General features: G+C 44.9%; 1 protein-coding gene across 3 annotated transcripts; it reads left to right on the forward strand.

The window, feature by feature from the left end:
* Positions 1–98: 98 nt before the first annotated feature.
* Positions 99–14288, forward strand: LSM1 (LSM1 homolog, mRNA degradation associated). Of its 3 annotated transcripts, none has more exons than XM_056570891.1 (4): positions 133–423; positions 9309–9377; positions 12667–12782; positions 13890–14288. In XM_056570891.1, exons 1-4 carry the CDS (start codon positions 378–380, stop codon positions 14058–14060), a joined length of 402 nt encoding a protein of 133 aa, XP_056426866.1. In that variant the 5' UTR covers positions 133–377; the 3' UTR covers positions 14061–14288. The 3 variants fall into 3 exon arrangements, with proteins under 3 accessions (XP_056426868.1, XP_056426866.1, XP_056426867.1); XM_056570892.1 differs by lacking the exon at positions 133–423 and adding an exon at positions 619–702; XM_056570893.1 differs by lacking the exon at positions 9309–9377 and having other exon boundaries at positions 99–423.
* Positions 14289–14549: the final 261 nt, after the last annotated feature.

Raw genomic sequence — 14549 nt, forward strand, 5'->3', positions numbered from 1 at the left:
TTTGCTTGTCCTTTACAAGTATTCTAGCCAATCAAGAGTAAATATTCCGTGACGTCAAAATCCCTCTCATCCAATCAGCGACGGCAAAGCATGCGCAGGCGTAGTTCCCAACAAAATAATTCCCTGAGCCCGCCCACTAGGATTATATAAACCAATTAGGAGACATATGCAAATGATGTCAATAAGTGACAGCCGTGTTGCCACGCCCACTCAGGAAGGTTTGCTAGTACGTGACGTCATAGCGACGCTTATATTCCGTGACCTGCGCGCCGGAAGAGATTTTTTTTTTCCCACAGAAAAATGGCGGAGTTTCCGGTTGGCTGGTTTACACGGTGTCCGGTGTGAGGCTTTGCCCCCGAGCAGGGGCGGGAGAGACAATGAATTACATGCCGGGAACAGCCAGCCTCATAGAGGATATAGACAGTCAGTATAGCGCGTACATCCTCTGCTGATAATGTATTGTCATAATATGGTGTGTGTACGGGATGGAATGGGGCTTATGGGTAATAATGAGTTACCAACAGGTGGGGCAGTTGTCATAGCAACTAGTCAGATAACACTTTCCGTTTCTTATCTGCTGTGAAGTGGAAGACGCTTATTTCCGGTTGGTTACTATGGGCAACTGCTTACTGCGGCACTGATTTGTGGGAATCTTCTCTGCTCACTGGCGCCTCATGGTGGTTGTATCGGAAAGTTCAATAGGTCTAAACTGATGTATTATGTGAAACTACATTTATTTTATGTTTTCCAAATGTTGTGCCTCCAGCTGTTGCAAAACTACAACTCCCAGCATGCCCGGCTCTGTTCGCTGCTTCCTTCCTGCTGTCATATTTAATGCAATATGTCTTGGATAGCCGTATACAACAGACTAGTGTTTCCCAACCAGGGTGCCTCCAGCTGTTACAAAAGTACAACTCCCAGCATGCCCGGACAGCCAAAGGCTGTCCGGGCATGCTGGGAGTTGTTGTTTTGCCACAGTTGGAGGAATGCAGTGATCCTTTGACCTACGATGGCCCCGACATACGATCATTTCAACATACGATGGCCTTTCAAAGGCCATCGCATGTTGAAGGCAGCATCAACATACGATGCTTTTGTATGTCGGGGCCATCGCATAAACGGCTATCCGGCAGCGCAGACTGCTTCAGCTGCCACCGGATAGCTGTTTACGGTGCCCCGTGTGGTCCGCTGACAATCACTTACCTGTCCTCGGGGCTCCGGCGTGTCCTTTTCGGGATCCCCTGCATCGTCTGCGCTCTCCATCGTCGTCCTCATGACGCTGCGCACGCCGTCCCGTCATCCAATAGGAGCGGCGTGCGTAGTGACGTGATGGTAGCGACGGAGAGCGAGGATGCCGGGGAAGCAGAGGCCTTGCTGGAGCGTCGGGGAGACCTTGGGGATGCGGCGACAGCGATGGACGGCGACATCCCGGGCAGCGGTGACGGTCCGGAGCGGCGGACAGGCGAGTACAACTTCCTCTAACAGTGGTCTACAACCTGTGGACCTCCAGATGTTGCAAAACTGCAACTCCCAGCATGCTCGGACAGCCGTTGGCTGTCCGGGCATGCTGTGAGTTGTAGCTTTGCAACATCTGGAGGTCCGCAGGTTGTAGACCACTGTCCTATACTTTACATTGCACGGATCCCTCAACATGCGATGGTTTCAACAAACGATGGTCCGTTTGGAACGGATTACCATCGTATGTTGAGGGACCACTGTACTGTTTGGAACACACGGTATTCAGTAATAGCCTGTGTCCCTGCTTTAGACGACTTCTCAAGTACAGAAAAACGTATGTGACTGCTGGAACCCCGCTTTGGGGCGCCGTACAGGAGATTGCAGGGGCCCCAGCGGCCAGACCTCCCACGATTTTAAACTATATGGATATTTATTTATTTTTTTTCCCTGTGCTTTCAACTGAGGTGGTAATGTATGCTCAGTTTAGCTGCAGTCATGGAGGTAAAGGGAGTATGTCTCCACTGTGCATGTAAGCAAAGGGGATTGTGGGAAAGTATGGGATGTGTTGCCCGGCAACAGAAGGGTCAGAGAGGAAACCAGGAAGTGATTAGATCCATGAAGAAAACCTTAAGACACTTAAGGGTGCGTTCACACGGAGTAAATCAAGAGTAATTCAGGCCGAAAAATTTACGGGCAGAAAAAAGAATTTTGGGGGAGAAAGAAGTGAAGGTTTTTTTTCAGCCATTTCCACACGAATTCCGGGCGGAATTTTTTTTCCATTGACTTCTATTGATTTCTGCTAGCGGATTCCGCTTGAAGAATGAACATGCTCATTCCTCAAGTGGAACGGAATTCAGCGTCAGAATTCCGCTAGCAGAATTTCCGCAGTGTGAACAGGACAGCAGAAGAAACATTGATTATAATTGGCAGAGGAGATGGGCATTAATTTGGAGCGGAGAATTCAAGAGGAATTACTCGAGTAAATTCTTCTTGAATTACGCCGTCTGAACGCACCATAAAGGAGAACTTTGGGCTGCTAGAATAAAATAAACTCTAACTTACCTTCCCACCCTCCCTTGGTGCGGCTGGAATCTCCTGTCCTCTGGCTCTGGTCTTGTGCCCGACACATCACATTGCCACTCAGCTAAATGCCAGCCCTGACTGCAGCCAGCGATTAGCTGATCCCTAGTGTGACCTGTCAGGCTTAAAAAAACAGAACTGGAAGACTGGAGACTGATTCCATCAAGTAAGTTAACAATCTTTTTTTTAATTTTTATTCCAGCAGCCCAGACCTATTGATGAGAGAGTTCTCCGTTAGGGTTGGGTCACACGTGCTGTATTTGCTGCTGCGCATTTTCCTACCTATTGAAATCAGTGGGTAGATACACAGCTGATTTTGCAACCCACTCACTTCAATGGGTAAGAAAATGCGCAGCAGCAAATACGCCAGGGGTGGAGCAGAAGGGATCCAGCATGTAGGAGTAAAGTTCAGAGCTTTATTTCATGTCACATGTCACAAAATCATACAGGGCAGCACCCCACAGTGCCTTCTATGGTCTTATGTGCTCCAAACGCATTGCCCTGTAACATTTTAAAGGAAAGCTGTAGTGGTATTTAACTTATCCCCTATCACAAAGATTTGGCTAGGGGATAAGTTTATAGATCGCAGGGGGTCCGACCGCTGGATTGCTGCAATCTCCTGTACAGGGCCCAGCATTGTGCAGGAAGCCTATGTCCCATAGACACATGGGGGGGGTTGTCAGCAGCTGCGTCATGCGGGGACGAAATGCTCCCTTCATGTGCGGGGTCCCAGCGGTTGGATCCCAGTGATATAGAACTTATTCCCTGTCCTTCGGATAGGGGATCAGTTATATACTACAGTTTTTCTTCAATGACATGACATGCAATTTACTCCTACATGCTGGATCCCTCTTGGCTTTTTTTTCTGGTTATCCATACACGCGGACACCGGTGCTGATTTGTGCACAAACCGCACAGGTGAGCTGGATACTATGACCATTTACTATATAGAAGGGTACTTTGGGGAACTACACTTATCCCTATCCACAGCTTTACTATAACATCCTAGTGAAATATGAATATTCTTAAAGGGGTACTCCACTGGAAAAAAAAAAATATATTTTTTTTTTAATCAGCTGGTGCCAGAAAGTTAGAGTTGTGTAGTTTTTTCCAGTCACAGTGCTCTCTGCTGCCACCTCTACATTTTAGGAACTGTCCAGAGCAGGAGAGGGTTGCTATAGGGACTTGCTCCTGCTCTGAACAATTCCTAAAATGGAGAAAACAGAGGTGTCAGCAGAGAGCACTGTGGTCAGACTGGAAAGAATTACACAACTTCCTCTGTAGTATACAACAGCTGATAAGTACTGGAAGGATTAAGATTTTTATAATAGAAGTAATTTACAAATCTGTTTAACTTTCTGGCACCAGTTGATTTAATAAAAATGTTTTCCAGTGGAGTACCCCTTGGGTACTCTGGTTCAAAACATCTTATCCCCATTCAAAATGATAGGGGATAAGATGCTAGATCGCAGGAGTGCAGCCGCTGGGGACCCCTGCGATCTTGGGGCTGGCAGCAGCTGTGTCCGGAACACGGGAGCGTGGAGCGCCACACCCCCTCCATTCATACCTTCCCCCATAGAACTGAATAGAGGGGGCACAGCGGCTGTAGTCGCCAGTTATCCGGCACAGAGCGGAGTTCGCTCTGTGCACCGGATGTCTGAGGTGCTGGCGATTGCGGGGGTCCCCAGCGGCGGGATCCCTGCGATCTAACATCTTATCCCCTATCCTTTTGATAGGAGATACAATGTTTTGCGCCGGAGTACCGCTTTAAATATGTCCAGAAGATCCTCTGCTGAATTCAGTGAATCGCGTGCAGGTGGTGGGCTTCACCAGCTCTTTTTACTGGGGATGCACCGAAAGGGAAATTTTGGGGCAAAACTGAAACCGAAAGTTTGGGCTGTGCTAGGCCGAAAATGCATTGCCCCACCCCTTTTTAAAATAGTGTTTGTAATTTTTTTTTTTTTTTTTGTGATTTGACCAAAATCAGCAATATTTGGATTTTTTTTTTTTTGTTTACGCCGTTCAGTGCAGGATCAGAAACACAAAAAATTATATCCTTTTCCAAATTATTATGCAAATGATATAGGTGTCTAAGATAAGGGATCGACCGATTATCGGTTTGGCCGATAATCACGATTTTGGGCATTATCGGTATCTGCAACTACCTTGCCGATATGCCGATAATGCCCCCACCGTACCGCGAACGCCCCCCCACGACCTGCCGCACCGCGACCGCCCCCACCGCACCGCCCTGGCCCCATTGCCTCCCCCATCCCCGGTTTTATAATTATCGGGGTCGATGCTACTTCTGGCTCCTGCTGCGTCCTGCGTTATGCTGTGCGCAATGACGAGTGACGTGACTTAACGTCACCGTCAGTGCGCACAGTGACAGCTCAGGAGGACCCCGGGGATGGGGGAGGCGGTGGGGCGGTAGGGGGCGCGGAGTGGTGTGGAGGCGGGGGCGGCGATAGGACTCGGGACCCCCGGACAGGCAGGGGGAGAGAAGCAGCGGTGTGTGTGGGGTGGGGGGGGGGGGGGTAAATAGCCCGATAACTTATACCGGAATATCGGTGTAAGTTATCGGCTATCGGCCCTAACCTCCACAGATTATCGGTATCGGCCCTAAAAAAAAGATATCGGTCGATCCCTATCTAAGATTAAATATTTTGGTTTTTAGTTAAAGGCTGCATTCATACCATGTTTTTGCAATACAGTTCCCATATACGGTTTCAATTTGAAAACCGTACGGAACCGTATTGAAAACCGTATGCCAAAAGATGCATCAGGTTGTCAGTTTTGTATCTTGTATGGTTTTCAGTTTTTTTCCTATACCTAAAACCGTAGCCTGCCACGGTCTTTGGTCTGGGTGAAAAGCATTATTGAAACATGTTTTTTTTAATTTTTTAATTTTTTTTTAAACATGGGAGTCAATTGGAACCGTACAGAACCATGTGTGTACGGTTCCATCCGGTTTTCACCATATGGTTTTTGACTTTGCACAGGTTTTTTTTCTTCGAATTTCAATCTTCTTTGTGAAACTTTGTTCATGGAGTGAAAAGTTAAACTTATACGTTTTTTCTTAAACGGATGCAACAGGACATAATTTGTCAAACCGTATACGGGTAAAAATTTGTACACACGTTTTGATAGTTTATTCCGGTTTTGAGGAATCCATTTTTCAATTCAAAAACATGGTGTGAATGCAGCCTAACTCACGGATGGCATTGTATCTCGGCTCTTCTGATCACTGAAAACAATCTCGGAAATCTGTGATATTAGATTGCCAGGTGAGCCCAATTTAAGGAAAAACTACTAAAGGTGGGTGTTCCACATTAAGCAGTCACTATTTTCAAGCAATATTGGGAAGAGAAAGGATCTCTCTGCTGCCGAAAAGAGTGAAATAGTTCAATGTTCTGGATGAGGTATGAAAATATTAGATATTTCACGGAAATGTATACGTGGTCAATGCACTATTAAGAGATACACACCACATAAAGTATATAGAAATGAAGCACTCACCAGGTCTTGAGGTAAATCGCCGGCTCTTTTTCATTTTCGGCTTACAGCGATAAGGTAGGTGCGGGGAGAGCGGACTGATGGAACAGGTGGGGGAAGAGGATTGGCGACAGTCCATTATCGCGCTTAGTCAGGCCCCTAGGGAATCACGTGTGTGTGTGTGTGTGTGTATATAATATGTACAGGGAGGGAACAACCGGACACCAGGTATACACAAATAAATCCAAACGTGAATAACCATGAATTGTATAGAACATATGATTACTTAACACTTAAGTAATCATATGTTCTATACAATTCAAGGTTATTCATGTTTGGATTTATTTGTGAATACCACGTGCCCGGTTGTTCCCTCCCTGTACCTATATATACACTCCCACACATGTGATTCCCTGGGGGCCTGACTAAGTGTGCAAGCGCGATAACGGACAGTCGCCCATCCTCTTCCCCCTCCTGTTCCATCTGTCCGCTTTCCCCCCACCTTCCTGATCGCTGTAAGCCAAAAATGAAATAAAGAGCCGGCGATTTACCTCAAGACCTGGTGAGTGCTTCATTTCTATATACCTTCATGTGGTGTACATCTTGAACTTTTGTATGCGAGCACTGAGAGGGTCAGTGTGTTGGAAAAGCCTAGCGGAATAGTTTTAGTTGATTTGCAGTGCCGGGCACGTTAGATTTTGGACTGTGTGCACTATTAAGAGACTTATGGCTGATTCAGAGTACAGATGGGTTCGTGCAGATAAAGGTACATTGAGGAAGATTTCTGACAGATCCATGTATTGGATCAAGAGATCAGCTACTAAAATACCATTACATAGCAGCAAACAGATATTTGAAGCTGCTGGTGCCTCTGGAGTTCCACGCACAAAGGTGTAGAGTCCTCCAGAGTCTTGCAACTGTGCATAAACCTTCTATTCGACCACCACTAACCAATGCTCACAAGCAGAAACGGCTGCAATGGATAGAAAAATACATGAAGTCTAATTTTCAAACAGTCTTGTTCACTAATGAGTGCTGTCCAACCCTGGATGGCTTAGATGGATGGAGTAGTGGGTGGAAGGTTGGACGACCAACCTGTCCCAACAAGGCTGCGATGTCAGCAAGGCAGTGGTGGAGTCATGTTTTGGGCTGGAATCATGGGAAGAGAGCTAGTTGTCCCCTGTTAAGGTCCCCGGAGGTGTAAAGATGACCTACATACATGTAGGTCTTGGGTCAGGAAGGGGTTAAGCCACGCCCACCTAAATTATCAGCGGAAAATTGCCTTGGGCGAAAAAGCTGAAAGGGCCATTTTCGGATGATAATTTTCTGGGGCCAAAATTTCATGCACCCTGTTTACATATTCTTTGTCTGTGACTCCGCATACTAGTTGAGTCAAACAATGAATATGTAAATTATGCGGCTGAAGCCCCTCCCCCTGCATGTGATTCACTGAATTCAGCAGAGGATCTTCTGGGGGACATATCTCAGGACCTACTTAACATATTTAAGTGACCCCTTATTGGACTCCTGTTCACCTGCTCTATAACCCAGTGTATTGGGTTTAGTGTGGGTGAACAGGCTGATATTTTTCCTTTAAGAGAGTACCTGTCATCATCTAAACTTTCCCTGATCCCCCTTCCCATCTGTCCCTTTCTCTAACTATGCCTATCCCTGTGTTTATTGAGGTTTAAAACGCTGTGGAAATACCTTTTTTTTTTTTTATCCCTCTTCATTAGCTCAGGAACACTGACTTTCTGAGGGGTGGAAGGAGGCGGGTCCCAGCAGGCATGATGTCACATAAAGCCTGGCCGGGACTCTGCTTCTGCCAGTCTTCCTGTATGCTGCTTTCCCTCTGCAGCAGTGTTTCCCAACCAGGGCACCTCCAGCTGTTGCAAAACTACAACTCCCAGCATGCCCAGACAGCCAACAACTGTCCGGGCATGCTGGGAGTTGTAGTTTTGCAACAGCTGGAGGCACCCTGGTTGGGAAACACTGCTCTGCAGTGCGCATACAGACTAAGTACAGGGAAGGGACGGCAGCCTCTGTCTCTCTCTCTCCTGTGTCTCTCTGCACTAAAAAGTCAATGCTGAGAACCAGGGGCTGAGGGAGCAATTACAGAGGCAGTAATTAAGATGAATGTCAGGGGGGGGCACAGAGCAGGGAGTGCAGTGAGATAATACAATGTATAAGATAACGTGTGGTGAGGGGCAGGGAGAACACAGAGCAGGGGGGAGGGGGAGATGACTGGCTGTTATATGAGAGGCATGTGTAGGCTTGTAGCTCACAGGCTGGGAGCGAGTCCTGAGCTGAGAGTACTGAACTTCCGGAGGAAGGACCAGAGCCCTTCAGCATTAGTCCTAAAAGCTGTAAACTTACTATGAAAAGCATAGGATGCTGCCTGCAGACCAGGCATAGAAGAGAGACCCCTAGTGGCCAAAAGTATAAAATGAAAAAACTGGTATAAATATTAATATTTTTTAATGAAGATATATTACAATATGTCTTCATTAATGATTATAAACAACATATTAAAAGTTTTTGTTGATGACAGGTACTCTTAAAGATGTCCAGTAGTAACAAATGCTTGCGCATGTTTTGCACACAGTAGGGTCAGCTGGGACAAACACTCCCCCTCCATTTATCTCTAAGCTTTCCTGTGTCTCCACCTCTCCCATAGAGATGAATAAAGGGGAGTGTTTGTACCTGCTGGGTTCGAAACGCGCTCTAGCAGCGCTGAGCTGGGGCCCCATACCTCTTTACTACTTCTAGAAAGCATCCTCCTGGATTTTTATTTCCCATACAATGCATGCTCACCACTATACCTGCAGTGCATTCTGTTTTATCCCAGCTCTGCTACAGCCATACACTTCACTGTTGTACCAGGGTAACCTGACTTTACCAACTTGGCTTTTAGATTTCAGACTGCATTGTCTCCTTTTCAAATCGATCAATCCCACGATGCATCAGCACAGCCTCACCAGGGCAGAGACAACCAATACAATCTCTGCCTGCTGGGAAGACAAGCTTAAGAGATTATACATATAGTCATGGAGGCAGAATGGTCATCAGATCCATTATAGCTCATTGACAGAAGCTTTATAGGCAACATCTGTAACTTAAATGGGAGTTTGTGCCCCCCTCCCCAATGGAGTCCTGTCTCATGCCATCAGACTGGGCACTTAGCCCTTCTCTGGGGCTGATGGTGACCTCATTACTGATACAGGCAAAACGGTTAATGAACAGTAATGCTGACTAAGTTGTTTTTTTGTCTTTAGAGAAACACCTGGTCCTGCTCAGAGATGGGAGAACACTTATTGGGTACTTGAGAAGCATTGACCAGTTTGGTGAGTTTCTTGTCTTGGTGGATTTAATTTCCTTTGAATAGTGATTTCCATCTGTTGTAAAACTAAAATGGACCTCATGCCCTGAGGGTCTGTGGCTCTGACATGCTGTCCGGACGATGTAGTTTAGCAGCAGGTTGGGGTCATCTTCTCTCCATTATTTTCTTCATTTTATTTTTATTTTTTGGCAGGTAACCTTGGTGATGGCTAAGATATGTGCAAGTGCTGACCTCAAACCCTCCTGCAAAGGGAGAAACATTTAAACATACAGGACAATCTCATAGCCCAAGAATTGTCCAAGAGTCACCTGATCAGAATGATTCCCGTCAGTCTGATGCCTGAGGTCTGATAGACTTTACGTGGGAATCTATCGGATTCATTCTCAGGCCAAGATATTGCCCTGGATGTTTAAATTTATCCTACTGCACAAGCTCGACAAGCCATCGCTTTCTTATTGGTGGGGATCTGACTGCTAAGATACATTATCCCTACACCATGACCATCTTTGCCCATCTACTGTGCGGGGGAACTAGATCATTGTCTGTGTAGTCCAGGAGCTCTGCTGTGTAGGAGAACCTCTGCTGTCACCTTTGTTTTCTGTATGATCCCTCGGACGATGGCCCTTTCTAAATGCATGACCACAGCCTCACAGATATCTGTCTTGTATCAGTCCAGGCTATTTAGCTCACAGAGCAAAACCTAGATACAATTGTATCCACATCAACTGAGAACAGGACAGCGTTACATTTAGTTTCTCTGAATGGAAACAATGTTTTTACTGACAGCAGACACATGTTGGTGAAGTAATGAAACACAAAGTATATTAGAAAGTTTTATAGAAATTTTTTTTTTTCATTCCTATACAGAAACCTCTGAAGGGTAAATATATTACTTGGTTTATTACCTTACACTGTCACTAGGTGGCAGCAGAGTAGCTGGCTCAGTTTCCAACCTTCCTCAAGATTTACTGTAAGGCTGGAATTCCACTGAGGGTTTTCATGTAAAAACGCCCATTCTGCTGCACGGCCAGCAAGATGTGATCTGGAAGTCAATAGGGAACTGCAAAATGCCATATCCACTTGCTGTTTTTCAGTTTGGTGCTTTTTAATCCTTTGCTTTTGGGCTCCCTGGCAGTTTTTGAAAAAAACAACCTCTTGTTGAGACTTTGGCTTTTTTTTTATTTTTTTTTATTTTTTTTGGGGGGGGGGGGAGAGTCTATGGGAGTGAAAAGATGCCAAGAAAAGTCATGTGGGTCTTTAGCGTTTTTGCAGGCGTTTTTTACTTGTGATTGGCCAGATGGTTCCAGCTAATCACCACTCTCAGCGGCATATGAATCTGATGTGAAGAGAACTTCACATTACAGAGTACAGGGCCGGGCAGGGGAAAATCACATTCATGTCTATGGGATTTTTTTGAATATCAGTCATCACCCGTTATATTTGTGATGGAAGAAAAAAACCTCACTTGCACAAATTTTTCTTCAGTCAAAGGTAAAGGAATAACGACCGCGGTGGGGGCGGGGCATTATCGGCAAGGTACCGATAATGCCCAAAATCGTGATTATCGGCCGATAATATCGGCCAAACCGATAATCGGTCGATCCCTAATATTTATAACAACTGACCCCAGTGTGTTTAGAATAATTCATTGGCCCCAATTAGAGATGAGTGAACTTACAGTAATTTCGATTCGTCATGAACTTCTCGGCTCAGCAGTTGATTACTTATCCTGCATAAATTAGTTCAGCTTTCCGGTGCTCCGGTGGGCTGGAAAAGGTGGATACAGTCCTAGGAGACTCTTTCCTAGGACTGTATCCACCTTTTCCAGCCACCGGAAAGCTGAACTAATTTACGCAGGATAAGTCATCAACTGCCGAGCCGAGAAGTTCGTGACGAATCGAATTTATTGTAAGTTCGCTCATCTCTAGCCTCAATGTGTTTAGAATGAACTATTATAAACACACTGGGGCCAATGAATTATTATAAATATGCATGGGGGCATACATTTGGGGGTCCAATTAGTAGTTTAAAACATTGCCAGGAGCCCTGAATGGCTCCTCGGTGGGTGGCCATTCAGGGCTCACAGCAAAGCATTTAAAAGTGAAAGTAAAAATACCCCGTACATCGCAGGGGAGTGGACCATGCCGTCTGCTCCCCTGTTTAATAGCTTCTGATCGCATCGGGTGCAATCAATCCCTCAGCCCCTGTACTACAACCCCCATCATGGAACAGTCGGTTATATGATGGGGGGAGTAGTGAAAACACTAAAGTTATGTCCTTATGCTTATTACTTCATAGGCCTTATGCTTATATGTGCACATCATTTGGAGACTGCCTTTTTTTTGTTCTGCGTTAACAATGTTGCAATAACATAGGTAAGAATCCATGGATTTTTTTCCCCATGATAAAGGGGTCTATAGCCTGTAAACCTTCGGACTGACATTTCTTGGTAGCGTCCATATAACAGCACATTTTACATGGAATCCTCTCGGAGCTCAATAATTGTTATTCAAATGTCTGTAGGGAAATTGCCATTCTTGCTGAAACTTAAACATTTGTTATGCAAATAGCCGCCCTCCATTTATCCAAGCAAATGGCATACAGCACAGAAGGGGCTTCTGCAGTAGTTTTACCGATTTTCTGCTCAGTTTCGCCAAAACCGACTTTCTACACACGAGTCAAGTGAAATCCAGCTGGCATTGTACTTGTACTAGACTTATAATGATGCCTCTTAATAAATCTTCTGATATCTAGATTTTAGTTAAAACTTATGCCTGCTATTAAATCTGGGGTTAGAGGCCGTGCCCCTTCTGTGAAGCTCTGCCCACTTTGTGGTAAACACCACACTCTCCAAGGGATGGAAGTTGTAAAAGAAAAAATATTTACAAATCAACTAGTGCCAGAAAGTTATACAGATTTTGTCCAATTGAACAATCTTAATCCTTCCAGTACTTATCAGCTGCTGTATGTTCCAGAGAAAGTTGTGTAGTTCTTTCTGGTCTGACCACAGTGCTCTCTGCTGACAACTCTGTTAATTTAATTACAGTACCTGAAATGGACAGAGGTGGCAGCAGAGAGCATTGTGGTCAAAGAACTACACAACTTCCTCTGTAGTATAGAGCAGCTAAGTACTGGATGGATTAAGATTTTAAATATAAGTAATTTACAAATCTGTTTAACTTTTGGCACCAGTTGAACTGAACACAGCCTCAGGAAAACTGTAAGACCCTGAGGTAAGAGTCCTGAGGACAGATCTGATCCCTCATCCTTATTTATTTTTTTAATTTTTATAGCCAATCTTGTTCTGCACCAGACTGTGGAAAGAATACATGTTGGGAAGAAATATGGAGATATTCCCAGGGGAATATTTGTAGTACGAGGAGAAAACGTGGTCCTTCTTGGAGAAATAGTAAGTAAAGAGCTTAAAACCTGAAAGTGTCGCATAACATTAGCCATCACTTTACGAGAGTTAGACCTCCTGGCTGGTGGAGTGACTGGGATGGGAGAACCCATGGTGTTCACCCAGAAATCTTATCTGAAAATGGGCATTGTATTTTAAGGGTGCGTTCACACGTGCGTATTTTCTGCTGCAGATTTGCTTTAGCAGATTTCTCTTCCCATTGTCAATGGGAAGCAAAATCTGCAGCAGATCTGCAGTAAAAACAGTCACATGTGAACGCACCCTAAAGGGGTATTCTGCTGGGGAGAAAAATATATATCTGTGCGTGTGTGTGTGTGTGTGTGTGTATATAAAATGATATAAAATTTTAAATATAGTATAATATATAAAATATAATATACCGTATATAGTTTTTTTTTTTTAAATCAACTGGTGCCAGAAAGTTAAACAGCTTTGTAAATTAATTTTTTTTTTTTTTAAACCAGTACTTAACAGCTGCTGTATGCTCCACAGGAAGTTCTTTTCTTTTTGAATTTCTTTTGTCTCACCACAGTGCTCTTGGCTGACACCTCTGTCCATTTTAGGAACTGTCCAGAACAGGAGAGGTTTGCTATGGGGATTTGTTCCTGCTCTGGACAGTTCCTGACATGGACAGAGGTGTCAGCAGAGAGCACTGTGGTCAGACAGAAAATAAATTAAAAAAGAAAAGCGCTTCCTGTGGAGAATACAGCAGCTAAGTACTTGAAGGATTGAGATTTTTATATAGAAGTAATTTAAAGATCTGTTTAACTGTCTGGCACTGGTTTATATAAAAAAAAAAATCCTAGCGGAGTACCCCTTTAAGGACTAGAGTTCTTATTGGTTAAAAATATTTAATGAAGTAAAATCTCCTCCGTTTACATATCTTGCTTTTCAGCCATCACCTACTATTCAATGGTATCTAAGGCAGGGTTTCCAAACCAGGGTGCCTCCAGCGGTTGCAAAACTACAACTCCCTGCATGCCCGGACAGCCAAAGGCTGTCCGGGCATGCTGGGAGTTGTAGTTTTGCAATCTCTGGAGGCACCATAGTTGAAAGGAATCCTTGGTCTAAATTGCTGCTCTTGTGTCTCTACAGGATCTGGAGAAGGAGAGCGACACACAATTACTTCAGGTCTCCATTGAGGAGATCTTAGAGGAACAACGTGTAGAACAGCAGAGCAAACAGGAGGCGGAGAAGGTCAAGGTGCAGGCCCTGAAGGAGCGAGGCCTGTCTATACCCAGAGCGGACACCCTGGATGAGTACTGAACTCCTGAGAGGACCATGACACTTACCACAGAGATCCCAGGGGGATTACTTTGCGTTTTGCCTTTATTTTGTTCGGACTGGTCTGCTGCAGCCACATTGTATTAGTTATGGTTTACACTGATGAAATGATTTCGGCTGCATGTATCGTTGATGCCAAGATAAGAGCACTTATGTTCCATGATGATAGGGGGGGAGGATCCCCATTAAAGATTTCATTTATGATCCGTTTATTTTTTAATCGCTGTGGTGCTTCTCTTCATTATACCGACCACATAAACAAGCTGTTAAATGTAAGGTGGGCTACTGTATTTACACACACGACTAGCTTGTTACTATACATTGCGTATTGTATACTGCAAACAAAGCTACTAGATATGAGCGAAGTTAGTGATTCGATTTGTCACCAACTTCGCGGCTCGGCGGTTGCTTGCTTTAGCCTGCATAAATTAGTTCAGTTTTCAGGTGCTCCGGGGGGGGGGGCAGCTGGAG

This window comes from Hyla sarda, chromosome 4, assembly GCF_029499605.1.
Source record: "Hyla sarda isolate aHylSar1 chromosome 4, aHylSar1.hap1, whole genome shotgun sequence".
NCBI lineage: Eukaryota > Metazoa > Chordata > Amphibia > Anura > Hylidae > Hyla > Hyla sarda.